Genomic DNA, 27,980 nt, shown 5'->3' on the forward strand with positions numbered 1-27,980 from the left:
AACTACGGAATAGATTTCAGCTACAAGGCATAGAGTTCTATAACTTCTTAAACATCAAAGTGGCAATAACAAAAGCAAAACTTGTGTACTTCACCCCTTCCCTTCCTGGCTTCCTGACTAAGCTCAATAAACTTGGCCACCAGGTATCGAGAATCTACAAACTAATTCGACCACAGCAATCCACCCTCACTGATTCTTTACAACTATTCTGGGAGTCCTACTCCTCTACACCAACCTCGGAAATGGAGTGGGCCAGAACATGGGAATCCACCACACGTCGCAAAATCAGCCCTCCTCTCTCCAAAACTAAATTCTAGCTCATCCATAAAGCCATTTGGACCCCTAAGAGGCTCTTCCTACACAACATCAGAGATGACGATACCTGCTGGAATTGCTTAACGTAGGGAGGGGACCTCGATCATTTAATATTTAAATGCTCTTGTGTCACAAACTATTGGGATAGAATCTTTAATTTCATTACCAAGGTGCTCCATATCTCCCTTCCGAGAGAATTCTCAACTCTTGTGTTGGTCTTTACCAAAGCCGACATGCTCAATGAAAACAACAAAGACTTACTTGACATATTATTAACGGCGGCGTTTAAGATTATCCTGAACAGTTGGAAGGACACCCGCAAAGCCTCATTCCCTCATTGGCTTAACTGGATCTCCAATCTCAGAGGTGCCGATAATATATCTCTTACGTCTACCCCCGGGCACCCCCCACACAGAAAAATCCGGTCCTCCCTGGACGAATACTTTAACCTATAAAAGCCCCCTTGATCAACTGTATGGCGTATGAGCCTCCTCTCCGACTACCTCGTTCACCGAGAGGTAATATGCATAGTCCCCATGCGCAGACCACGGCGCCTAGTTTCAATTTCCTTCCATCTCCACCGATCTGTTGCCTCTGACTCTGCTACTGGTATTAACATGTATTCATTCTTAGGTATGCTGTTTACTTCAACGAAGATGATGCAACGTATCCTGTATACTTCATGTTTATACTTTCATATGATTTTCTTTATGTATTCTTTTATGTATTCTTTTATACCCTATGATTCTGTATGTACTGCACAGTTTTCCATTTCTTAAACTCCCAGTAAAACTTTGTGAATTAAAAAAAAAAGAATTCCAATCGAAGGCCCTTTGTCCGTGCTGCACACAGTGCTTCTTGAACTTGTGTAATCTATGAATATTGTGCAGTATTTTTTTTCTATGAAGGAAAGAAAATGTTACCTCCTGTTTTGGAGAGCTCTATATACAACATATTCAAGATGTATTATCTATCATAATTATGCAGTAATATCAGGCTATGTTATAGGGTTGGTACATTTTTTGAAACAATAAACAATAATATTGAACAGATCTAGTGATCAATAAGTTTGATATGAAGCCTACTGTGGCAGTGATGAGCCATATGTTTATTTATACAATTGCCTTTGAATTTTAATTTTGTTTGTGTTATAATAGGTCACTGTTTGAGTGTGGTATACTGTATATTGGTTACTTCTTAAATGCTAAAAAGAATATTTTCGAGATTGTAAAGATAAAGTCAAATTGAGGTGATTGTATTAACTGATGACATTACTATATTTAGGGAGTTCATTTGTACTGTGATTAACATACTTAGCGTCCTATGATAAAGAGAATTTCAAAGTGGTCCTTAAGTAACAGCTAACTAGCAAAAGGTGGGTTTTTTTAAATAATAGGAGTGCATTTGTAATGTTTGTGCACTTTTTTGGCTCAAATCAAACAATGAATAAATAAAATGAGTTGTCTGTGATGACACTCGGAGCCCCAAAGGTAAAAACTGTCCCTGTTATTCAGTTTTTACACATTTACATTTTTATATTTTGATAACCCACCAAGTCTCCCTAATCATCTGCGCTGCTTTCAACAGTTATGCTGTGGACTAGCGGCTATGAGGGGCCATACATGTGCTCCTTTTCACCTTTCCAAATATAAAACAAAATGTAGGGGCATATTATCAAGAAACAGCGTTAAATTATCGCCGCTTTAGCGGCAGAAAACTGCCGCTAAAGCGGCGATGATGGGCTTGATAATATGCCCTTGATAATTCCAATAAAAGCCCATGTTCTGGTGTCAACATGGGCTTCTTTTTAACGCCGTTTCTTGATAATAAGCCCCATAGTCTCCTTTCAAAACCCACACCATTCTCTGTGAAATCCTCATCCTCACTTCACTCAAATATAAAGTACAAACTAACTGGGCTCCCGGACAGCGCAGTATGTTATTGCCTGTAAGAGTGGGTCAGCAGGGACATGTGTCTGTTGTCCCGAGAAGCATACCACACATATTCTATTGTAGGTCTGCGGAGACCCAAAAAAGGCACAAAAAGGATGCTAAGAACACCAGCCACCATCACACTCAGGTCCATGATGACCCAGACAAAGTCGAAGAATTGGGGCCTGGCTGTCAACTCACTCGATTTTGATCGGTGTTACCCTCTTTTTTTCTACTAGAAGTGTGCGAAATGTGTATGATTTGCTTTCATTCAAATACATGGAATGCTAAAATAAATTAAGGGAAATTATGCAGAATACAAACCTGGCCTTCATTTTGTATGTGAGGACATACTTGTGCCAAATAAAGAAGCACAAAAACTACAAGTGCTGTGAAAAATACCTGCTTGCATAATTGTTGTTCAAGTTTTTCTCATGCTTCGCGTGGCTTAATATCAGGAATTTCACATATAAAGCATAACTCAAGGTTTGCAAAACTTCTGCAGAGTACACCGGTATAATAGAAATGTTATCCAGCCTACATTTCACTTCAGTTCACCAGCCTGGCTAACAAATGTCTCCATAAACTGTAATTAGGCTCACTGAATTTTTCAAACCTATTACCACCCTCAAAAAAAGTGTTCATTATTTATTCCAATGAGAGCAACCTCTTAAATGCCTGACTTCAATTTTGAATCATGAGAGTGACAAGTATGCAAGGGGGAGATAGCATTTTCATTGGTGACATCAAACAGTGCGAAACATTTGTTTCTCACTGTTGTTACGTCACAAGATTGAAAACCTGAATTGTGCTCAATTTTTCCATTAATAGGAATAGTTATATAGAAATTCAAGCCACACATGGCAAGTCTGAATCCAAATCGTGCTTGCAGGGATTTAAACTCGTGTGTGTCCATAAGAAGTCTCTATGACCATTCACCTCCCTGACCTAGCCTGCTAGCTGTCTACCTGGCAACCAAACGTTGACCAAGGTAGTTTATGGCAGGGTCAACAAAGGACAAGAAGGTTGTGAAAAGGGGGCGTTGGGAGTTGCTTAATGAGAATATGTATACAAAAATGTTTCAGTGTAGGATGTCAATAATATTGACCATTCCCTACAAATCAGTGGGTAAATGAACAGCTGGCCTTGCTAATAGCATCCTTAACTTTAAATATTACCTTCATGCACAATAGTAAAATGCAATTCATCCTGTCTGTTTTTTTTAAATCTATTTTTTGTTTTATTTTTGCCAGCACAATGTGGAAAAATCCCAATGTGTTCATGCCAGAACGATTTCTGGATTTTAAGGGAGAACTCGACAAGAGCAAGGTGGATAAAGTAATGATATTTAGTATGGGAACAAGAAAATGTCTTGGAGAAGATGTTGGCCGTAATGAAGTTTTTCTCATTCTAACAACAATGCTGCAGCAGCTGAGGATTGAAAAAGATCATGAAGAGACACTTGATATGACACCATCATGTGGTTTTGTCTTGAAACCTAAGCCGTACTTTCTAACCGCTTTGCAGCGCTTATAAATCTCCTGGTTTCACTTCACGTTGCTCTGTTTTAATGCATAATTGTTCCCTTAAGTTTGTTTTTTTCAGGTAAATGTGCAAACCTCAGATGATGACTGTAGCGTGCTGCATCAAAATGGTGTTAGGTTATACTTCGGGTTAGATGGTCCACTGTGAAAACAGTAAAAAAGAAATGAGTCAGAAATGGCCTGGCTTTTATGAACTAAGCTTTATCTAAGTGATTTGTTACTCTAAACCAGGATCTCCACATTTTTACTGGTGTGAGCTATTTATGACACATAAAAAACATCCTAAGCTATTTATTGCCTGATATGTGAACTAGATTACAATATTTTACAGCCATATTATTATTATACCTTCCTGCTGTATAAAATGTTTTTGATAAGCATGTTATGGCTCAATAAACTGAATAGTTTACTTATTAAAGATTGGAAATGAAAGTTATAACTTTGCTCAGAGCGAAGGTCACTAACGATGACTGCTTTCACTAAAAACGTGTATATTTTATAATTCATTGATAAATTGATTATATATCTTGTTCTGACTGAATTCATTTGGTGAGCTCAATGAAAACCTAAGACAACGCAGGCAGACAGGTGAACAATCACACTGGCCCGACCCACTCAAGGCCCTCCAGTCAATGCCCACTTGGTACACTTGTTTTTTTGTGTGGAGGATCTTAGGGACACTCATGGGAGGGTCGGGCCAACTACCCCTCTGTTTTGAATCAGATACCGAAAAAATAGATGTGTCCCCCAAGCTTTTTTTGTGTCGTTCAGGTTTTCCCAAAATTCTCAGGACGGTGTTTAGTGTGGAGTATGTTAGTTTGGTAAAAATTCAGTCATACAGGAATGTAGTTCTTGCTCTGTATGTTTATTATTGTTCCAAAGTGACATTGTTGTTATCTTGTATAGCCAACATTGTGAATCAGCAAATGTTATCACGACATGTAAGAGTGGTGTCTAGAAAGAATGTCCTTATGAAGGAAGAGAAATAGAGGTTCCCTGTGCTAAAAAGTAGGAAAACATATTAATAAAGGTTTGTAGCAAGGAAAGAATTATTTGTGACCTATCATTATTATCGGTGTGCAGGTTTCATCAATAAACACTGGCGATAGTTAGACCTCTCTAAACTGCATTCTTCGCAACTAAATTCAATGATAAATATAGAAAGTATCTGTAATCATAATTTGCTGAAATAAAGAAGTCTGTAAAATAAAAATAATTGAGAATAAAAGAGTAGGGTCACAGTATTAGTAAATTCACAAGAAACACAATAATTAAAGATTAAAGACAGACTAGAAATATAGTTAGATTATTTCATATTTAAATGGTGCTCATTTGTCTAGGTGTATGCCAGAAGGCTGTGCTCACTATCAACGAAATCATGGTTGTACCTACTGTGGGCATGTATATCAGGGACTATGCATATGATACCATTAGTAGTGCTCGCATTCAAGTATCTTGCATTAAGGGGGTCATGTAAGTGTGGGATGTGCATGACTGTGAACAACACATCACAAAGGTATCTAGATCAAATAAGCTATAATACCGTACCTAAGATTCCTAAGTAGTGGGGAAGCACACATTTGGAGCTAAATGTCATGTCCAGGCATGCAAAGCTTCTTAGACTCAACAAGATATTTTAAAACATAAGTCAGTTATAGTGTGTCATTTGGTTGTTAGGCCCTACGCACTAACAGTTCCATATTATATGCTCACATTTAAAGTTAACATCTTTTAAATATTGAGCCTTCACATACATTTTGTTTGCGCACCAGCATATGATAGTGTACTCAGAAAATGATTGCTTACATATACATTTCTTCGTAGGTGCATCAACCTCTCCTAGGACATTTTGTACAAGGTCTTGGTACAACAGTGCAAACTGTTCTTGTTGGGTAGCTCTGGGTGGGCTGATTAACAATGACGGCTGGACCAGAGCTCAGGCACTGAACGCATGAGTCCAGTTCAATATATATTTTCTGAGACAAGCCTTTGTTTAGGCAGAGGAGCATTTCCATGGATTTTCAACACCACCCATGCCTGAATTCTATCCCAACTGAATCCCATCATTATCCTGTGAAGGATGGCGGCCTGTTTTACACCAGAGGCTGACTGTCAGGTGATACGCGCATGCAGGTAAATGGGGAGTTAGACCATTCAAGATATTTTGGCAGACCTGCACCCCCTAGGCTTATTAGGATAGGCAGCACTACGTAGGAGTCAATTATATGTTTTTTTTATAATCCAAAGCAAATGTACAATGGTTGAATTGTTCATCTGGTCACCATTCTTGTAATGCTGGTAACATTGTTTTTCTTCATTCTTGTAATCATTGCATCACACACATTTTACATAAGAGTCTAGTTGCTTCAATAAATATTTGAAATGCAAATGTGTGTACTTCTTGTGTCTCACTTTGAGCATGCCGCAGTTACTAACAAAACGGTAAGATCTATTTCCACAATTTCCTTGGGGTAATTAGGGTTGTCATATTCTGAGGTTGCAGATACATCCAGTGCCCTGTCAGTTATGGGGCCTAGATGGCACACTGTGAGCTAGGTATTAAGTCAACATATTCTGATGGTATGAGAGGGCTCAGTGTTCATAGTTTTGAAATTAATGTTGCCTAAACACACACTTTTACTGAGAAAGTAGGAACCCTACAAGTTTTACTGAGAAAGTACAAACCCTACAACAAGTGTGACCGCCTTAAAACCGATGTCCATATTTGTGAGAAGTGATGTTAGTATCACATAGTGTGGACTTGGTGTCCTGTTCTGAGCAAAATACATTCTTCCAAAGTGCATAAGGTTATAAGCCTCATCAAAGTTCATTGATAAGGAAGTAAATGCATTAACAACATTAAAAACAAAATGTATGAATGTTCAGAATAATCATTGATAGGAATCATATATTGACTTTTTAATGTTGTAATCTTCAGAAGCTATGTAACGATGAGCTACTCCTAAGTGACCATTCAGGCTCCTGGCACAGAGGTTTTTCTGTATTAGATAGATACCTTCCATTTTGAAGTTTCAAATGGCCACCTAATTGTTCATGTTACGCAATTTTACCAAAATCCTGAAGACTTCCTCTTTCTTTGGCACAAATAAATGAGAACTTACAGATCAAAGTTTTTTCAAATGGCTTCTTCCACCTCAATCACTGCTTGGGAAGAATGTCTAGTTGCATTAGAAGTAGTCACTGTGAATGGAGTGGAAACGTAAGTACTGGACAAGATACCATCAATCAAAGAAACACCGATAGAATTCTCCAGCCAAAGCAAACAGTCTCATGATAGAGGACTCAGCTTCATCAAAGATTGTGATTGTGAAGATAAATTTGGAAGGTGGCTTTATGAATATGTAACTGAAAAGTAGACTGTTGGGCTCTCTCCACTCTATGTATGTTTATGCATGTATGTGTTATTAGAAAGGAGAAGGAAAATTGGGAAAACTGTGCAAAAGGGGGAGACACAGTATTGGGAGAAGAGCCCAACATTGGGGCCGATTCTGATGTCAGACGGACTCGGGTCAGTCCGACATCTGTCAGAAGCCGTAACCGACCGACCTGCTGTCGTCTGTTATGGCCCTGAAAGTACGATGCGACCGAACCCTGTTCGGTCACACTCGTATACTTCACAAGGGGAGCATGCATTCCGAGCTTAATGCATGCCTGTATTGCGAAAAGCAGGTGTACAGTTCATCCCTGCACCCTGTGGCCGGCAACCCAAGTTGCCACCGGGTGCAAGGATCAACAGAGGGGCACCATAGGTACCCCCAGGCCACCATTCGGTGGCCTCGCACCCATGGGAGCCCTACTGGGGGCCCCCAAAGACAGTTACGGACTGCCTTTTTGTGCCAGAAACACCAGCACGAAAAGGCCGTGAAAAACTGCCATCGTACTCCCTCGGTCGTGAATAGGCACCCAGGGGAGTACTGAAGGATTTCCAGATGGCGGACAGGCCCGTCGGATGCCATCCGGATCCAAGTCGGATTCCTTTCCGACTGAGCCCATCGTAATGGCTTGGTCGAAAAGGAATCCGGCCGGCAAATTCCGATTCGGTCAGAAGGGCTCCGACCAATGTTCGGAGCCCTTCCTGCCAAAGTCGGAATCGGCCCCAATGTAGTGATTTTAATATGGAATGGTAAGCACTGTAAACTGAAAAACATAGTAATGAAACAATAAGCTTGTCATTAAATGCAATATGCATTCTTAAAGTGCAACACACTAGATCATTGTTGCGTGCAGAATTACTGATAAATTCTGCTGCTCTGCTGGAAAAATTACCTACTTTAATCCCTGCAGTTCTTTCTAAACATAAAGGGTCTGCTTCCACTTCCCTCTTTGTTTAAAAGCCACTGCATATTACTCGGCACCCTTAAATACTCAGCGGTGATTACAACTTTTAATCTATGCAGAGTGTGTAGGGGTCCTAAGGGATATGCACTTTCTTTTTTTAAGTTCAAGAAAATTTTTATTTGGTATAAAAATAAAAACAAGGTGTCAATACAAAATACAGTAAAAGCATAAAATATTGAAAACTGCGATAAGTAGTACAAGCAATAAAGTTATAAATAGTAACAGAAGGAAAAACTGGGCAATAGAATTAAAAGAAGAAATGGAATGAAAAACATTGGTCTTAAAAACATGGAAATACCTAGGAGGAGTATAAAAATAGTCCAACAAAGAAAAAATGGAATGTAATGAGCATTTAAAGAGGTTTAAGGACTTCTTGCTGCGAAGGCAGTGGGTGAAACATACGATTAGCACAAGCATCTAAGTAAAGCGTGATAGGGAGCCATAAGTCCATACGTTTTGCAGCCATGTGAGCTGGAAAAACAAAAGCAGTGTCAAGTCTGTGGTTATGGCAAACGTTAAACCACCACGCCTTAAAGGAGATATTGGAGAAATCCTTCCAATTCACCGTTATCTGTTGAAATACAGCAGCTAACAATAAATCAATAATCTGAGGCTTTAGTTCAACATCGTCCCAACAAGGGCTAAGACTACCTAAAAGAAGTTAGCATGAGAGAAAGGAATACACGTATGAAAAATCACATTAATTTGAGCCCAAACCTGTAACCAAAAGTCATGAACAGATGTACATAAGAATAACACGTGAAACAAAGTTGCCTGTGGGGAGGAGCAAGACCAGCATGTATGAGAAGTGTTTGGAAAGCACTTGTGAAGGTCAAAGGGTGTGTAGAGAAGTCTGTTATAAATAAAAAACAAGGACTGTGTTAAAGTCGCCGCTCTTGAGGATTTGCGAATCTTATTCCATATCTTGTCCCATAATGAAATTGGCCAGGACGTGGTGAGATCATGTTCCCAACATTCCTCCACTTTAGATTTAGGCCTAACAGAGTTAATAGTGTGAAGGTATTTGTAAATGGAGGAAGCCTTAGGAGTAGTGCGCAAAAAGGAGTGAAGTGAAGAGGTGGGAGTGGGAGAGATAGGAGAGGAATGAGGCTGAGAGAGACGGGTATAAGTTGTCAGTGCAGCCTCTCTAAGTAAGTGGTAGTTACGGGTAAAGGAGGCAGGTAAACCATAAAGGGAACAGAGAGTAGCAAAAGGTAAGATGGAAGATTGAGAGAAGAGTTGAGAAATCCATATCAGCCGTCTGTGACGTCATGCCTTCCAAAAAAAGGGTTTGTTACGAATAAGTAGGGCGGTATTATGCCAAATGGTAGAAGAAAGAAAATCAGCAATAGTTGTAGGGGGGAGGGAGAGGAAGATAGGAGCAATTTAGTAGTGAATTTGTGAATGGGAGTAGGAATGGAAGAGGGCTTACGAGAGAAAGAGAGATATTCAGCAAAAGAAAAAGGAGAAAGATGAAGACGCTCAAATTTTGCCCATAAAGGACAGGGAGTGCTAGGGTCTTGCAACCAGAAGGAAGCTTGTTGTAATAAAAACGCCTTATGGTAAGCAGGGAAATCTGGGAAATTGACTCCGCCCTCCGCTTTAGGGCGAATCAATCGAGTAAGGGACATTCTAGGTTTTTTCTTATTCCAAAGAAAGAACAACAACGTGGAGTTAATCTTTTTAAAAAATTTGGAAGGAATGGATACTGGAATATTAGAAATAGTATAGAGGACTATGGGGGACAGCATCATTTTATTAGTGTCGAGACGGCCCCACCAGGATAAGTAAAGAGGGTGCCATCTGGACGTTAAGTCCACCAATTTTTTAGTACATTTAGACAGACAAAGGGAAACAGTACCTGAGATAGAAGGAGTAACATGTAGACCAAGATATTTAATATGGGAAGAATTCCACGTGAAATTAGAGGCAGCGAAATCAGGTTTAAATGTAAATTTCGTCAAGGGTAGAATCTCACATTTATGATTGTTAAGTTTATAGCCAGATATTCGGGAATAATCATTCACTTCGGCAAGGAAAGCGGGAATAGAATCAGTGGGATTAGAAATAAAAAGAAGGATGTCGCCGCATAAGCGGCTAGCTTAACTTGGGAATCTGATATTTGAAAACCCTGAATATTAGGATTCTGATGAAGTTTGGATAAAAAGGGTTCTAAAGCTAAATTAAAAAGAAAAGGAGATAAGGGGCAGCCTTGACGGACACCTCTCCCCAAATTAAAAAAGGAAGAAAATTGGCCATTAACACAAACCACTGCACGAGGATTAGAATAAAGTAAAGAAATCAGACAAATGAATTTAGAACCAAAACCAAACCATTGAAGGGTGTGAAAAAGATAAGTCCATTCAACCCTATCAAATGCTTTCTCAGCATCCAGGGCAATGGCCGCAAGGGGGTGGGGTAAATGACGGGACTTGGATAAAACATTAAATAAAAGTCTAGTATTGTCAGTGATGAAACGACCCTTGACGAAACCTGACTGTTCCTCACATAGAAGGTCTGGGAGAAGAAGGTCAAGACGTGCTGCAAGAGATTTTGCAAATATTTTATAATCAATATTTACCAAAGAGATTGGCCTATAATTTTTACAATATTGAGCGTCTATCCCTTCTTTAGGTATCAGACAGATGTGTGCGTCAGAAAATGAACCACCTGAGGAGGCACCTAGAGTGAGGAAAGTATCAATAAGGGTGTGTAATTTTGGGATGAGAAGTTTCGAAAAGTGAAGGAAGAATTCAACAGTAAAGCCATCCGGCCCAGGGGCTTTATCTTTTTTGAGATTCTGAAGTGCTGTGAGTAATTCTCGTTGAGAGATATTATACTCTAAGTGAGAAAGATCAAGAGGGAAGTGGGCTGGCTTCTATTTGTTGGAGAAAAAGCGGTCTAAGGACTGAGAGGAGGGTTGGGTTTCAGAAGACTACAGAGTTTTGTAAAAAGCAGAAAATTCAGCAAGAATGTCCGTATCCTTATGTTTGAGAACAGAGTGTGTATCATAGATTGATTCAATATTTAATTTGTTATGTTTAACTTTCAGGTAATTAGCTAAAACCTTCCCAGCCTTATTTTTGCCCCCATAAAACTTTGCACTCGAATTCAATAAGTATAAAGACGCATCTTCCGTAGACTTCTTATTAAATTTCATTTTAGCATTAATCAAGGCTGTTAAACTGTCTTGCGAATGAGAGGTGAAATAAGAGTGCTCCACTTTCTTAATATCGAGGAGGAGAGCAGCCGTGAAGTTGCGAGCGATTTTCCGTTTCTTTGCCACATAGCCAAATATAAAATCTCTCGCCGCAGCTTTGAAAGCATCCCAAATGGTATGCTTAGGAATAGAAGGGGTATCATTGAGCAAAAAAAATTCATCTGAAAATTCAGTAAAGGAGGCAGTGAACTTGGGATCTAAGAGAAGGGTATTATTGAAGCACCAACGCTTGGGTCCAGCTGATTTAAGGAGGATGTCAAGCTGAACTAAAGTGAGGGTGTGATCCGAGAGTAGAATCGGACCAATCTCGGCATGAGTAAGGGTTTGGGCAATGTTATGAGTAACAAAAATGTAGTCAATCCGGGATTGGGAATGATGACAAGGAGAATAAAAAGTAAATTCTTGCACCTCCGGATTACAAAGGCGCCAAGCATCAGTGAGCTTATGCTGGGAAATAGCTTGGGAAAAAAGTTGATGAGATTTATTGGAAACATAATGAGCTTTAGAATGTCTATCTATAAAGGGATCGAGGGGATGATTGCAATCTCCCTCTAGGATGAAGTTGTCATCAATAAATCTGGTGATATGATGGAAGAATGTATGCCAGTTAAGTAGGATCACCACCAGTGGGGGCATAAACATTTAGAAAGGAAATTGGAACACCCTTAATAGACAGTTTAACATATGTCCAGCGACCGTCAGCGTCTGATTCCTGAGCAAGCAACAGATGAGACAAAGTTTTGTGACATAAAATAGCTACTCCATTACGTTTACCATCACCCTGAGAGTAGTAAACATCACCCACCCAATCTCGTTTCAATTTAACAGATTCTTCATCAGACAAATGAGTTTCTTGCAGAAATGCAACATCAACATTTAAACGAGCAAGGTGCGATAAAATTCTCTGCCGTTTGATTGGAGAGTTAATGCCCTTAACATTCCATGTAACTATTTTTAACAACATAATATAAAAGATAAATAGAAAATAGCAATAAAAAAAGAAGCAAAAAAAGAGCCCAAAGGAGAAGATAAGCAAAAGAGAGAAGAATATGCTAGGAAGAAGGGAATAAGGAATATGATACGTGATATAGAACTAGAAAGGAGGAAATGCAAATGAGTTGGCCAGACAAGTAGTGAAAGTGTGAAAAAAAATGAGTATAAATGATCTAAGAGAAAAAAGATCAAGGCCCAGAATATATGAAAAGCAGTGAAGGGAAGAGTATGAGAAGAGAAAAAAAGTGTAAATTGAAAAGGTGATAGTGAAAATCAGTTGAATAAGGAAATAAAGGAGAAAAATGCAAGAGAGAGATAAAAAGACATGTAGAGGGTGAGGACAGAGGAGCTGATGAAAGCAAGGAAAAGGAGACACCTTTGAACAGAGGAGAAATAGGAGAAAAAACAGGATTAAGGGTAAAAAGGAAAAAACAAATAGCAAGGAATGGAAGGAGAACATACTTACGAAGGGTGGAACTAGGGGAGGACAATCAAAGGGGAGAAGAGACGAGAAAAACTGAGGGGGGTAGCGCCAACTGGAGGAGGCATAACAACCGATGCAAACGAACCACCAGACCGGGGGGATAGTACACAATGAACTGTGGATTCTGTGGAAAAAGAGAAAGAAAAAAAAACAAGACATGAGGAGAAGAAAACATCCAGAGACTGAACAATGAGAACATGGTACCAAACAGAGATGAGAAGCAAATGAACAGGTTATAGAAACATAAGGGAACAAATAAAAATAAGGAAGATCATATAGGAAGAGGGTAAATCAGCATGACAAGCACGAACAAAGTTAAAGTCAACACCAACTGTGCAGATGAATTAAAGAGCAACAACAACTCATGAAAGTCATGGAGGGAAAGCCGATGATGAGCTAGAGAGGTCCATGTCAGATGTTTGACAGGAATTTAGGAAGCTACGGAGGCGAACAGGATCATCATAAGTCGTCGTCTTGTTGTTATGAGTGACTCTGAAAAGACACGGATGAAAAAGGCCATATCTGGCGCCAATGGAACGAAGCTCTGGTCGCATATCCAAGAAAGCTTTTCGGCGGCTGGCTGTAGCTCTGGCATAATCTTGCGCAAAGAAGAGGGTGGATCCTGACCATGTGAGGCGAGGAGAAGCCCGGGCTGCTGAGAGGACTTTGAGAAGATCAGTATATTCCAGGAAATACATGATGACACCTCCTGGTCTTGAAGAGGCGGAAGAACACGAGGAGATGCGACCAAGCCTGAGTGCTCACTGGATGTTAAGCACGGTACCTTCAGGTAAATGGAGGAGCTTAGGTAGGAAAGATTTGAAGAAAGCAATAGGGTCATTCCCCTCACAATTCTCCGCCAGGCCGTAAATTCAGAGGTTGTTGCACCGATTACGATTTTCAAGCTCCTCGACCTGCTTCTGGAGGGAAGAAATCTGTGACTGCATGTGCGTCACCTTAGAGGATGACTCCTGGAGAGAAGAGATTGTGTGTTCCACCGTCGTCACTCTCACATCCATCTGTGACCAGTTATCAGTTAGGATCTGCAACTTGGAATTGGTTTCCTCCATAAAAGGTCGAAGCACACGTATCTCCTCCAACAACAGCTCCATAGATACAGCTGAGGTAGAGCCCGTCGGTGATGGAGGATCCTTTTTGAGGCGTTTCGTCGTAGCCTTCCCTGAGGATTGAACAGGACGTTCCGCGTTGGACTGCGACATTTGGACAGCAAGTGCCTGAGAGGCTTCCAGATGTGCCAACGCAGAAAAGACTTTTGAATTTTTAATAAAGATACGTCGTGGAGTATTGGAAACACGACCAGTTGGACCTCTCTCCATAAGACGAGAACCACCTCCAGAAAGAGAACAAAAGGAAGACTAGCACCTGGAAAACTGCGTGTCTGCGAGGGTCAATATGTGAGCGAAGGAGCGGCACAGTCAGCAGGAGCACATAGGAGCTAAAATGTCCAAAGAAAGCCACCTCAGAGCCACCTAAGAGCGTCCAAGAGTCACACAGGGTCGCAAAGCAATAACCGGATACTTAAGTCATGAAGCCCTCATGCAGGGAAGCGAAGCGCAAAGTGTCCATTAAAATGAGGAGCAACAAATTTGCGCGCTGTAGAGAAGGAGGCATCCAGTAGGAGATTCACAACAGCATAATAAAGTAGGGCAGCCTGAGGCGAGTGCGCAACCTAGAAAATGCGCAAGTAGCGTGAAGAACTGTAGGCATGGAGAAAATCCGGGAATGAAAGAATGCAGGAGAGGTAAGTTGACTGTGGCAGAGAGCAGACATAAATAAATTACTCCCACAAGTGACCCATGTGAGGAACCTGCCAGATGAGGATAAAATGGCCACTGAGGGAGTGATAATTGCGGAAAGCACTCGCAAAAGCTGAAGCAGTTAGGTTTATGGCAGCAGCAGCTAAAACAATGAAGAATTAGCTCACCATGAGCAGTTCAAGGACTCAAGGACACCTCAGGAAGCCAGCAGAACCAGTAACGGGCAGCACGCTGAATGCACGTATCAGGCACAAAATGGCGGTCGCGGCCGTCATGAAGCTGCGGCCGCTATCTGACGCATCTGAAATGCGGCGAAAGTCGCTGAGAAATGCCTTGTTTTAGTGCCACTGCATTCTCCGCACGCTCTGGTGAAACATTCTTCCCCTGAAAAATGCCGGCGGGAAGTAGAAGGAGGTAAAACCCCCGGTCGGCACGGAGCGCTCACGTCGGAGCTGCCATCCACACCGGGCCCTAAGCCACGCCCCCGGATATACACTTTATAAACATAGAGTGGCTGTTCTCTCTTCCCCCATGTTTTAATCAATGAAGAAATGTATGGGCGCCCGGAGGCCGCACTATTTTCTTCGGCAAAATGCATTGTTGCATATATTTTTTTGAAAACAGGTGCATCAGAAAAAAGCACTAAATGCCCACTCTGCCCATCGTGATATTTCACTGAATCTAGCAGAACTTCAATGTAATTTTGCATGATTATGCAGTGTCAAACCCCACAAACTCTGCGCTCACCTAGAAAGAACTGCAAAGTGAAATACAAAGGATTAGAGCACAAGAGTTAAAACACAATACTTGTTTTGGTGAAAAAGTGCAATCATTCCCACCCAGAAGCATGCCTGTTAGAAAAATAGGTTGTGGTTGATTGGGGTGTGAGCTCTGCTCAAGCAACAGCGACAGTCCCTTGCAGGGTGAACCACAAATGGTCATTATTTAACCTGTGCTTAACCGAGGGTAGCTTGGCACAAAAAGCAGTCAGACTTAACTAAGATGCAATGCACAAAATATTTATGCAGCACACAAACATTATTCAAGTGAGAACACAATACAGAAATAAACCAATTTAGAGTACATTCTAACTAAATATTTTACACCAAAATGATACAAATTCAATCAGTTGAACTGGAGTTATGAATTTCTAAAGATTTTAGTGAAAATTACTCTGCAAAGCACAAAGCAACAACAGTTTATATGTGGTAGTGCTGGACTGGGTCAAAGTCATATGTTCAGGTTGACCGCGATGGAGTGCAGGTCAACTACAGTCACCAGGTTTAGCCCGCTGAAGTTCAAGTTCAAAATGTATTTTTACTCAGACTGTTAGTCTTCAAAACAAATGCAAAATAACTATAGATTAAAAAGTATCATGCAATATGATATATATATATTACCTACTGGCGGTCGCCAGTAGGTAGTTATAGTTAGGATTTTTTTCAATGCAAAATCTTAAAATTCTATTGTGAATAACTTTGGCGCCGGTTGACGAATCTGCCTCAAATTTGCATCGCGAAGCTCCGGTCCTTCCTTGAAAGTTTGGGGGGGATTCGTCAAGCGGGGGCCGAGATAAAAGGGGGGTCCCAAAACGTGTTTTCCCCATGTACTGTCCCATCTGGACTACGCGAATGCCATCTATCTAGGTCTTCCCAACTACCTAGTTAAACGTCTCCAGATGGTACAGAACCATGCCTCAAGGTTAATCCTGAACCAACCAAGGCGACATGCAGCTACCCCCCTACTTAGGAAACTGCATTGGCTCCCAGTTACCCAGCGCTGTGCCTTTAAAACCGGAAGCATAATTTTCAAGTCCCTTTACTGTAAAAGCCCAACATTCATTAACCAACTAATCTCCAGATACACCCCATCTCGCAACCTACGCTCACTCCATCTGAGCCTCCTGCAGACGCCTTCTTTCAAACTTAAGCGCGCAGGAGGCCGTAGGTTCGCTACCCTTGCCTCCTGCTTGTGGAATTCCCTCCCCCTGGAAATCCGGAATTGTCAAGACCTTCTTTCTTTCCGGAAAGCCTTGAAGACTTGGCTCTTTAGACAAGCATTTCAATAACTCATCCCTCCTCATCTATGTTCATGTTACTGCTGATCACAGCGCCAAGAAATCAATTGGTGAAAGCGCGCTTAAGAAATATTTTAATAACATAACATAACATAACATGTTAATTTCCATAGGGCGGTCGACCTCACTTTTAGCCCGAACGGCTGAATGGATTTGCACCAAACTTTGCAAAATTCTAGGGACTGGTAGCCCAATGTGCCTTTGCTATGTCTCAAGAAATGTGCTCCAGTGGTTTTTGAGTAATTTAGGTTCAAAAAAATATATATATCTATGACCGTGCCCTGGTACGCACACCGGGGCGCGCTCCGGGCGCGCCACGCGAGGTGCGCACGGAAAGCTGATTGGCTCTCGGGTGTCTGTAAACATTCGAAACAGTCCGGAGCGGCCGCCATCTTGTGTCTCGGTAGGATCGAGACTCAAGAGGTGGCAAAAACAAAGGGGGAAATGACCATAAGGGGGCAGAGTAGACCCCCCCTGACCCCCTAGGTCTGATGTGGGGCTATAAAAGGGCCCGCAGGGCAAAAAAAAAGTATTATTTTTTTTGATTTGCGCGGGGGGACGCCCGGTACGCGCACCTCGGAGCATACCGGGGAGCGTTCTATGGGGAAAAAAGAATGATAGAGTTTTAAAAAAATGTAGCCTTTTTTTATAATTTGGAGGTAGTTCTAAAAAGAACTGGTTTTTTTCTTCTTTTCGTTGTTTTATATTTTTTTTATGTTTTTGGAACATTTTGTACTTTTTTTGGCTTTTATGAACTATTTTGTACTTTTTCTGTTATTTTTATGGGGAGAAACAAAAAACAGGGAATTGGAAATGGCTCAACTGGAGCAAAAAAAAAATAAGGACAAAATTAGGGTTTTTTTGGGGCAATTGTGGTTGTCACCAGCAAGGAGGATGAGCTTTAGGCTCTGCTCACCATAGGAGATGGTCTTACCACAAAAAATACAGGTGACCCTAAATTCTCCAAACCGTGGTTGAATGCAAGTGGGTTGTTTTCATTTGGAGGTGCTGGGTGTAGATTGGGGAGGGTTGCTCTCATCTCTGCGCTGCATGTGCCTGATCATGGTATTATTCCCATATGAATATTTTTTATTTGGGTTACCCCTTGAAAGTTCCATGTCACAGATAAGGCAAGTCACCTTTGCCGCATTCACTTTCTTTTTTTCCCTCAGGGATGGAAAAAAACTCCCATACAATGTGTGGCTTGGGTTGGTATGGGGTATTGTGTTCTTCCAGCCACCTCCTCCTCTTCCCCTCTTCCTCTTCCTCCTCCTCCTGTTCTTCTTGACCACCAATGTGATGTTGTGGTGGTCCTCTTGGTGGTGGTGGTGGTGGTGGTGGTGGAGATGCTCCAGCTGATGCTGCTACTGAAGCCATTTCAAAGTACAAAATATACCTGAAAGATTTCAAAACAGGTCTTCCTCAGTCAAAGGACAAAGTCAGAATAAGGAAAAAAGGTCGGGTCTTTCATCATTTGGAAAAAAAAAATGTCCTGAACCAATGAGAAGTGTTATTTTCAGGTCACAAGACCAGGGATTTCATCATTATGAAACCAAAACTGTTCTGCACCAATTAAAAGTGTTATTTTCAGGTCACATGCCCGACGCGCTTACACGACGCGCCCCAGGGTCGCGTCACGTAAGCGCGTTGGATGTTTACGTTGCACGATCGTATTCGCTCGAGTGCTTCCGGGTGCGCTGAGTGTCATGAGTGATGTCACTGACCATGTCATGAGTGATGTAATATGTGACGTCATCATCAGTGCATTGCAGGCGCACAAGTTATAGTGAGTCCAACTAACTATAACGTGGGAATTTCAATGGTTTTATGTCAGTAAAATTTCCAGCTAACTATAATTGGTGTGAAACCTCTGTTTTTTTCAGTGAATTTAACAGGTTTTTTAAATGGTAATTCCTAACTATAACTGGTCTGAAACCTATGGTTTTTTCGGTGAATATATATATATATATATTCACTGAAAAAACCATAGGTTATAGACCATATATAGTTAGGAATTAGCATTTACAAAACCTTGAAAATTCACTGAAAAAACCATAGGTTATAGACCATATATAGTTAGGGATTAGCATTTACAAAACCTTATTTTACTCGCACAAAACCATTGAAATTCGCATATATAGTTAGTTGCACTAACTATATATCGCGCACCCGCAATCCACTGCTGATCATGTCACATATTACATCATTCATGACATGGTCAGTGACATCACAGATGACATCACTGATGACAACATCCAGTGACTGTATGTTTCTGTAAAGTTAAAATATGTCTTACATATTGAAGAATGAGTGGATGTATAAGTGTCTGGATGAAGGATTTAGTAGGTGCATGACTGACTGTATGAGTGAGTGATTAAATGTGTCTCACTGAGTGCATGGGTTAGTGACTAAACTGTCTTAATTTGTGCATCATTATGTCTGTTGTTCTGTAAACTGCTGCATGTGTTGATCAGTAGCTATATGAGTAACTATATGGGTTATTGATTGGTTGCCCAAGTTTTTGTATGGGAGACTGAGTGTGTGTGTGGGTGGCTGGGGGGTGTATGACTCTGTGCATAGATGTGTGAGCAGTTGATTCACTAGATGTATGGGTTCAAAAGTGCATGTGGAAACAGCTGTATGGGCGGTTGACTGTGTGCATGAGTGTATTGGTGAGTGAATGGAAATCTCAGTGCTACATGTCAAAGTAAGTACATATGTAAAACACAGTACATGTGAGAGTTGACATATATAAATAATTGTGCATAAGAGCCAGTGAATTTGTGAGTGGCTGTATGGATCATTGTGAACTTGTATCAGGGATTGTATAAGAGAGTAAATATGTGTTAGTATATGTTTGAATAAGTAAGGTGTGTATAACTGTATAGTTGAGGAAATGGAGGTGTGATTGATTCTTTGCATGACTGACGAGGTGTTTGAGTAACTCCATGGATGAGTGACAGTCTGTGAGTGTCTGTTTACACTGATTGTATCTAAGGTTATATTAGAGTCTGAAGAGGTTCATCGTATTATCACATAAATGATATCATCAGTGATGTGATCAGTAATGTCAAATGAGATGTCATCAGTGATGTCATTTGAGATGTCAACAGTGATGTCATCAGTGATGTCATTTTAGATGTCCTCAGTGATGTCATCAGTGATGTCATTTGAGATGTCATCAGTGATGTCATCAGTGATGTCACTGACCATGTCATGAATGATGTAATATGTGACATGATCAGCAGTGGATTGCGGGTGCGCGATATATAGTTAGTGCAACTAACTATATATGCGGATTTCAACGGTTTTGTGCGAGTAAAAGCTGTAAAATGTATTCTTATTCTAATTCAAAGATATATTTTATATTTTTGTAATATATTTTTTTTTAATATATTTTTTTTATTATTTTTTTTTGTTTCGCTGCCGGTCCGCGAACCGGGCAGCTTCCCGTTAGCTTCATTTTGTTCCGCGATCTGGTCCGCGAACCGGTAAACGTTCCGTTAGCGCAACTACCGCGTTAGAAATCAACATCGTGACGCTTCGCGTAAGCGCGACGTATCACGTTACCGCGTAATGCGTCTTATGACGCGCCGCGTTAGCGCACCCGGAAGCGCTCCGGAACGCGAACCGAGGCGTGAAGCGCAGCACCCCGGAAGCGATCCGGGGCGCGGCGCGGAGCGCGTAACATAAGCATAACAGGTCATGTGACTTGTTTATAAAACTTTTCATTGGTTCATTTTACTTTTGGTTTCCTAATGATGGAAGGCTTGGTCATATGACCTAAAAATAACACTTTTCATTGGTTTAGAACATTTTTTTTCCCAAATGATGAAAGCCCCACCTTTTTTTCTCACTCTGACTTTCATTTTTATTAGAGAAAGACCTTTTTTCAATACCAGAGAAATGGCTTCAATGATTGCTGCAGCTGGTGGACCCCCACCACCACCACAACCTCCTAGGAAGAGAGGACCACCTCCTCAGGTCATCCTACAACAAGAGGAGGAAGAAGAGGAAGAGGAGCAAGGGACAGGGAGGTTTTTACCTGAAGAGCCTAGGAGGTCCCATGTTAAAGAGAGTTATATTTGGCAATTTTTTTCAATACCCCCGGAACAAAAAAAGGTAAATGCCCGGTATGTTACCTGCCTGATTTGCAAAGATGAACTGTCCAGAGGAACAGACAATAAATACAGTTATGGTAATTATACCATGCATCGCCATATGGAAAGGTGGCACCCTATAAATTACAGTGCTGCACAACTACGTGGTCTGGTGGATAACCCCCGACCTGTGGCCAGTACATCCACCAATGAAGAGGCAGTGTCGGGACCAGAGGTGAGGGAGATGGTCCCAAATATTCAAATGAAATTTGCAAGTGTGAAGCATGTATGCATTTTTTGTGGACAACTCATTTGCTTCAGAGAGAGCAGCATAAACTTAATTAATAAAGCAATTGACAATCACAAATGTGCAAAACGTCCCAGGAAATAAATTATCTTTTTTTTTGTTGCTCCTGTTGAGCCCTTCATAATGAATCATTTTTGTTTCTCCCCCCCCCATCAAAAAAAACAAAAAAAATATAAAACCGTTCAAAAAATACAAAAAAAACAAAATGTTCAGAAAAAGAATGAAAAAAATATAAGACAACAAAAATAATTAAAAAAAGTTATTTTCAGAACTACCTCCCCTTTATAAGAAATTGCTAGAATGTTTAGCACTCTGACAACCTCTATTTCTTTTGGTTCGCTTCCCGGTTCGCGCGCCAGTATGCGAACCGGGAGCGAACTCAAAATTTTTATTTTTTTTTTAAAAAAGAAGAGTAAGTAAACTGAAAGTAATGTTAAAAGAAAGACAGTTAGAGGGAGTAACACAGAGATACTGTTTAAAGAGGGACTGAGAACAGGAGTGGAAAGAGTAGAGTAAAAAAAATAAAAGAAAAAGGAATGAGGCAAGTAGCAAAGGCAGGAAACTGAGGGTTAAAGAAATGAAGCAGTGGAACTAATAAAAGTTAAATGTAAAAGAGATGTAACAGAATGAGTACTAAACACTTACCTTATAATTATCGTTAACTTAGTCACGTGTTATTTTTATACTTTCAATCTGTGAATGAGAGAACAAAAATTTTTACATTGATAGAAAGTAGTAAAAGATGAGTGAGCATGAGATAAGATGAGTACATATTAAAAATCACAATTCAAAGTACAGAATTAATTATACATATTAAATGGTTTATTTTTGCTGTTCTCAGAATATATCAAATTTCACTGAAAACAGTGAGTTGAAGGTATTCATCATATAACAGCGGGGAAAAAAACCACAATCAAAATGATTGTGTTTAAAAAACCCATATAATATAATCAATCAGAAATCAGAACTCCTCAAAAGTAACTTACTTTCCATGACGTCAAAGGATGTCCTATAAACAGCTTATACTCTGTTGTGCTGTTATTATTTTCTGCCCGCCACTTTCTGAAAGATAAGCTCTATCGTTTTAAGAAAAATGAGACATACAAAGCAATTTAAAACAGCACACTAAATTACAACAACACCTAGAATCATTATAATCCAGTTACCTACCCTAAATTCTCACTTCGGAAAACAAGTCAATTGTTTTTGAAAAAAATAATGAAAACACTTGACACAAAACAACATTTTAAATGTACAGCTAACTTCCTTATTTTCTCAATATACTATACTACTCTCTATATAAATTAAATGATTTTTTTCTTACCTTAGCAAATGCTTTTTGAATTTCAAAACAGTCTCAGAAACACACTAATTTTTCTTTAGCAGAACAAAAGGTATGCACTCCAGAGGCTGGAACCAACAAAGGCACTGAAATGCTGATATTCATCACACATATCTCTCATGTCAACCAATCAAAACTCTTCCCTCACTTTTTTCAAATCAACACCCTTCCCCCCTCTGCCTTTTCTGGCCTTTTTCCACAGCAACTACCTCCTGCCAGACCTCTCATGTTTACAAGTTCACACAACAATGTTTCAAATGAACTCTGAACTCTCAGTACACCTGCTAATCCACTACAATGTTTCTTAAAATCATGTTTTCCTAACCATTCAAATTACATGTTTCAAAGAACACATCCATGCACCCTAACTTTCTGTTTTCAGCAATGGAAATCCACCAATCACTGCTACTGAATCATTAGCACACAAACTCCACATTTTTTTTCTTTACAAACTCCTTCTGTTTCAACTGCCATTTCATTCCCACACTTCATCTGACTGCAGCAGAACCTTCTCTTGCCATGTTTTCTGCCTGGATTGTTGGACATAGTTACATTCACTGGGCTCACAGGTATGCTGAAAACAGAAATTTACACAACCTCAATTTACAAAATGTGGAAATCAAATGGATTGGCCAAAGAGGATTGAGATGTCACCAATTGATACCATTGGTGAAAACCTTTTTACATTTGCCAAACCCTGACCTCATATTAGTGCACTGTGGAGGAAATGATTTGGGCACTTTGACTGGGGTAGGTCTGGAAATGCTCTTAAAGGACACCTTTGAGCAATTAATGGCACTTTTCCCTCAAACTGCCTTGGTATATTCCAATATATGCCAAAGACTGAAATGGAGGTGGTCCAATCAAATTTCTCCACAAATTGAGAAAGCGAGGAAGCACGTAAATAAGTCTGTTTCAGCTTATATGAGAGACCATGGAATGGGTGCCATCTACAACAATAACTTGCGTTATTACATGCAAGATATCTACAGAGGAGATGGTGTGCACTTCTCAGATGAGGGCAAAATTTAAGACTGTGTATTGGTACCTACTTATAAGTACCTAGAACTTACACAGAACACAAAAGCTCTTTTCAGAGCTACCTTAACTATAATTACTCTTTTTAAATTTTGAATGTACCTTTTTTCACAAATTTTCACTTATGTTCGCTTCCCGGTTCGCTGCCCGGTTCGCGTACCGGCAGCTAACCGCGCGAAAAATTCAAAAAAAAAAATTCCCGACATACATGAGCCTCCTCAGCCACCCTCAGAAAACCTAGGGGGTCAGGATACATCTCCCGTGCCCCCTTATACTCATTTCCCCACATTGTTTTTCCGCCATCTTGTGATTAAATTCGACTGAAACACAAAATGGCGAACTCCCGTTACGCTACCGGTAAGCTACCCTGTTCGCGTACCGGGACGCGCCTCTACGGCGAAAAATCGCAATTTTTTATTTTTTTATTTTTTGCCCCGCGGGGCACTTTAATATCCCCCTCATCAATCCTAGGGGGTCAGGAGGGGTCTACCTTGACCCCTTTCATTAAATTCCCCCTTCGTTTTTCTCCACCTCTTGTCCCTCGATCCTACCGAGAGACAAGATGGCGGCCGGCCCGGACTGTTTAGAATGTTGACAGACAACGGAGAGCCAATCAGCTTCGCTTCGCGAAGTTCCGTTACGCGTCAGGTACGCGCACCGGAGCGCTAACCGGAGCGCTGTTACAGATATATCTGTTTTTTGAAACGTTAATTTCTCAAAATCCACTGGAGCACATATATTGAGACATAGCAAAGGCATGTCGGGCAAACCATATCTACAATTCTGCCAAGTTTCGTGTAAATCCATTCAGCCGTTCGAGCTAAAAGTGATTCCAACCGCCCTATGGAAAAATGAATGGGAAAAACACGTTTAGGGACCCCCTTTTTTTCTCGGCCCCCCCTTGACGAAACCCCCCCAAATTGTCAGGGGCTGCTCAGAAACAAAATGTGCCATTTTCCTGCAAATTTCAGCCAATTCCGTCCACAAACGCCAAGGTTATTCGACATAGAATTTTCAGAAATCCCATAGGAAGAAAATCCTAACTATATATACCTACTGGCGACCGCCAGTAGGTAATATATATATATATATATTGATCTCTAGCCGAAACGCGTCATGGCGGACTGGTGCTGGGCTAAAAACTAATAAAGAAAAATTTGCACCTTCTTTGGGTCTCGCTGGTTCCTGTTTGCTCGAGTGGCTAGATTCGCTGCACTTGTTGATTTTGGGAACTTCACGTACCTCATATATACATATATATATATACATATATCAAAATCCAAGGTGCTCCTTCCACTCTCCCCGCCCTGGGTAGAGGATTGATTAGTGCTTCAGAATTTAAATTACAGTCACAAAGCAAAATAAGATGATCACTCAGGAGGTAAATCCAATGGTAGATGTATTATCCAGTTAAGTGTTTCGACTGTCTTGCAGTCTTTCTTATTCCAGGTGTGAGATACATGGCTGAATACACACAAAACATTCGAAATAGATGGCAGACTAGAGAGTGCTGTGGTACACAAGTAAACAGGCCATCCATTAATATCCATTTTAGACAAAACAGAATTAAAATTTACAAAATAAAATATATACGCCCTCTGAGGAACCAACCTGGTTAAATACTCAGTGCATCCATATTGAAATGTCTAAAATACATGTAGTCAGTTTCTACAGTACTTTATGTTTAGGGTATCCTAAATAATATGGTCCACAGATAATTAGTCACAAGCAATATACGCCTTCTGTGAAAACCTACCTGGTTAAATGCACCAGGTAAGTACAGGGCTGCAGTTTACATGTCATGGTAACCTTGCTGTGAAATGCATCTACATATTGTCATTCTATTGTATGCCTCACAGTGAGAATATTTACAGTCCGGATTTTATCCTGATAGTATAAGTGCCATGTCTAAATGGTGCCTAGCACAGTACGCCCTCTAAGGAGAAATCCCAAGTTAAGTCTGTCGCCCAGAGTAATCATGTAATGGTACAGGAGTACATGTGCAATACTGCAATGTCAGAATGCCTTAATTCCTCCGACTACTATTAGCCAAAGTGGCCAAAGATCCTCCCCTCGCGTTCACAACCACTTATGGTTTAAAGAAGTAATAGACAAATAGTATGATTCTATGTTACCCAGTCAGGGAATACGAACTAGACAGACGCGCAGGGCCAGATGTAGGTAGGCTTTTACCGGTCAGTAACGGCCGAAATCGTCCGTTACCGACCGGTAAAAGCCTTTTCCTATGTAGGAGGCTATTTTACCGATTCGGTAAATAAAGAATTGGTATTTACCGATTCGGTATTTACTGAATCATCATTTACCGATTTGATATTTACCGAATCATCATTTACCGATTCAGCATTTACCAAATCGGTAAATGAGATGTAGGAAGCACTGTAAACAGTGCTTCTGGGCTTTAAGAATTTGTTATTTACCATCAACTATTAGTTGGTGGTAAATAAGGAATTCCTATGTAAATGCATAAATGTGCATTTACACCTGTGCCATGTGTCAGAATGTATGCCACATGTGCACCCAGCACTAATCAGGGGTGCAACAGGGTGTCAAAGTGACACCCTGCCACCCTTGACTTTTTCCCACTTTTATCGAATCGGTAATTGACATTCATTCCTTTGGGCCCCCAGGACCATAGGAATCAATGGCAAATACCGAATCGGTAAATACCGATTGGGTAAATACAGAATCTTACAGATTCAGTATTTTTTACCAAATTATTATCTACATTGCAATTACCGATTCGAAAATACCGAATCGGTAAAATTCGGTATTTTCGAATCAGTATTTTACAATTACCTACATCTAGCCCGCAGTCCTTACTAACTGAAAACGGTGATCTATATGTATTCCCGCAGTAAGCCAACCAACTGCTGGTTTAAATATCATCTTCAATCATGTGATATACAGATACAATTAACACAATTTGAAACTAAGTTAATAAAACCAGAATGAATCTTATCTGTGACGTGCCTTCCACAACTTCAACGTGATGTTTGAAGAAAAGGGCACCTGGGAAATGAAGTCTCCCTCGCTCGGCAGCCGCAATGGTACACTGCGGCGGCGGGAGGGAGACAAGGCAAGCAAAACAGACCCCCAGCAATGAGGCAGTCCAGGTATAAGGAAGTATTCCACAGGGTCCCCTCGCAATGGGACGCAGGCAGCACCCGCTCCACCGGCGCTGCTGTTGATTTTAAAGGCGCCTCCGGGCGCTGACACGCCACTTGCGGTGCTAGGGCACCTGGGAAATGAAGTCTCCATCCGCTCGGCAGCCGGGATGGTACACTGCGGCGGCGGGAGGGAGACAAGGCAAGCAACACAGACCCCCAGCAATGAGGCAGTCCAGGTATAAAGAAGTATTCCACAGGGTCCCCTCGCAATGGGAAGCAGGCCTTATTCACAAAGGTAATATTACTCTTTTGTGTAAGTTTATTTTTTTTCAGTATTCACAAATTACGATTTAATAGTAACTTTATGACAGTAGAGACTCTGCAGTCAAGGTGGCGAACTCCACACATAAAAAGATGGTGCTGTCCTATTCAAGTGAGCTTACCAGTGCTTAATTTGTGCCGTGGTTGCTGGTGTTAGCCACCAGCACTCATTTTTTGGGACTGGCACTTATTTTTCCTCTTCAGTCATTTCCCAAGTGCAAAAGATGGAAAAATACCAAAAGGGGAAAGAAGGATAAAGAGAACGACAGAAAAACCGTCATAAAGAGAGAAAGTAGGAACCCAAAAGAGTGAGTTAAAGGAGCATTGTGTGTCTGGCAGTATATTAAAGAGTCATGAGGGTGGATTAAAGAATATTAAGGCTTTGTATTCGGTGTGCTATTCGGGTTGCTGATATTTGAAATTTCGGGCCATGGGCTTCTGAGCAGAGCTTTTGGCACCAGCACTTATTCATTTACAAATTAAACACTGGAGTTCACCTATCAGTTTACCTAGTAAAGTTGGTTCCTCATGGTTGCATCCGAATTGGCTCTACACAGAAATTCCAGCAAATAAGAGACAGGAATGTGGAGTCTGCTATAGCAGGAGAGTCTTGCAGTGTCCTGACATTTTGGTCAACACATCAGGCAACATGAAATCATCAGTCGGGTCCATCTGAACCAAGGCATTGAGACAGCTCTAAACAGCACCTCACCCATTGCCCCTGTGCATGATCCCTGCCCTCTCCCAGGTGGCACTCTGTGATACAATACTGGATCCAAAGTGCGCAGATGTGCCCATCCTCCAAGCCTATGCTGGTCTACAGACTGTCCCAGTCTCCACAACGCCTTGGGATGTCAAAGGTTCATGTTCTTATACCCATCCGCCTGCAGTCCTCTTGTTATTTTCTCTACCTGGAACTTTGACCATGTTGGCTCCCTGACTCTGTCTCAGTGACCTGACCAACAGTAGCGAGCACCCGCCATTTATACTAATCAAGGGGGAAATTTCCACATTAAATCCCATTCTAATGATTTATGCAATGT

At 40.8% G+C, this 27,980-nt stretch overlaps 1 protein-coding gene across 1 annotated transcript in view; it reads left to right on the forward strand.

Annotated features, from left to right (window-relative positions):
- The window catches only part of LOC147727217 (cytochrome P450 1A4-like), a 288,726-nt gene extending 282,547 nt beyond the window's left edge, over positions 1-6,179 (forward strand). The window contains exon 7 of the mRNA XM_086961267.1: positions 3,500-6,179. Within this exon, the coding sequence (XP_086817393.1) occupies positions 3,500-3,782 (283 nt within the window). The 3' untranslated portion in view covers positions 3,783-6,179. The remainder of the gene's footprint in view (positions 1-3,499) is intronic.
- Positions 6,180-27,980: the final 21,801 nt, after the last annotated feature.

This window comes from Lissotriton vulgaris, chromosome 3_1, assembly GCF_964263255.1.
Source record: "Lissotriton vulgaris chromosome 3_1, aLisVul1.2, whole genome shotgun sequence".
Classification (NCBI taxonomy): domain Eukaryota; kingdom Metazoa; phylum Chordata; class Amphibia; order Caudata; family Salamandridae; genus Lissotriton; species Lissotriton vulgaris.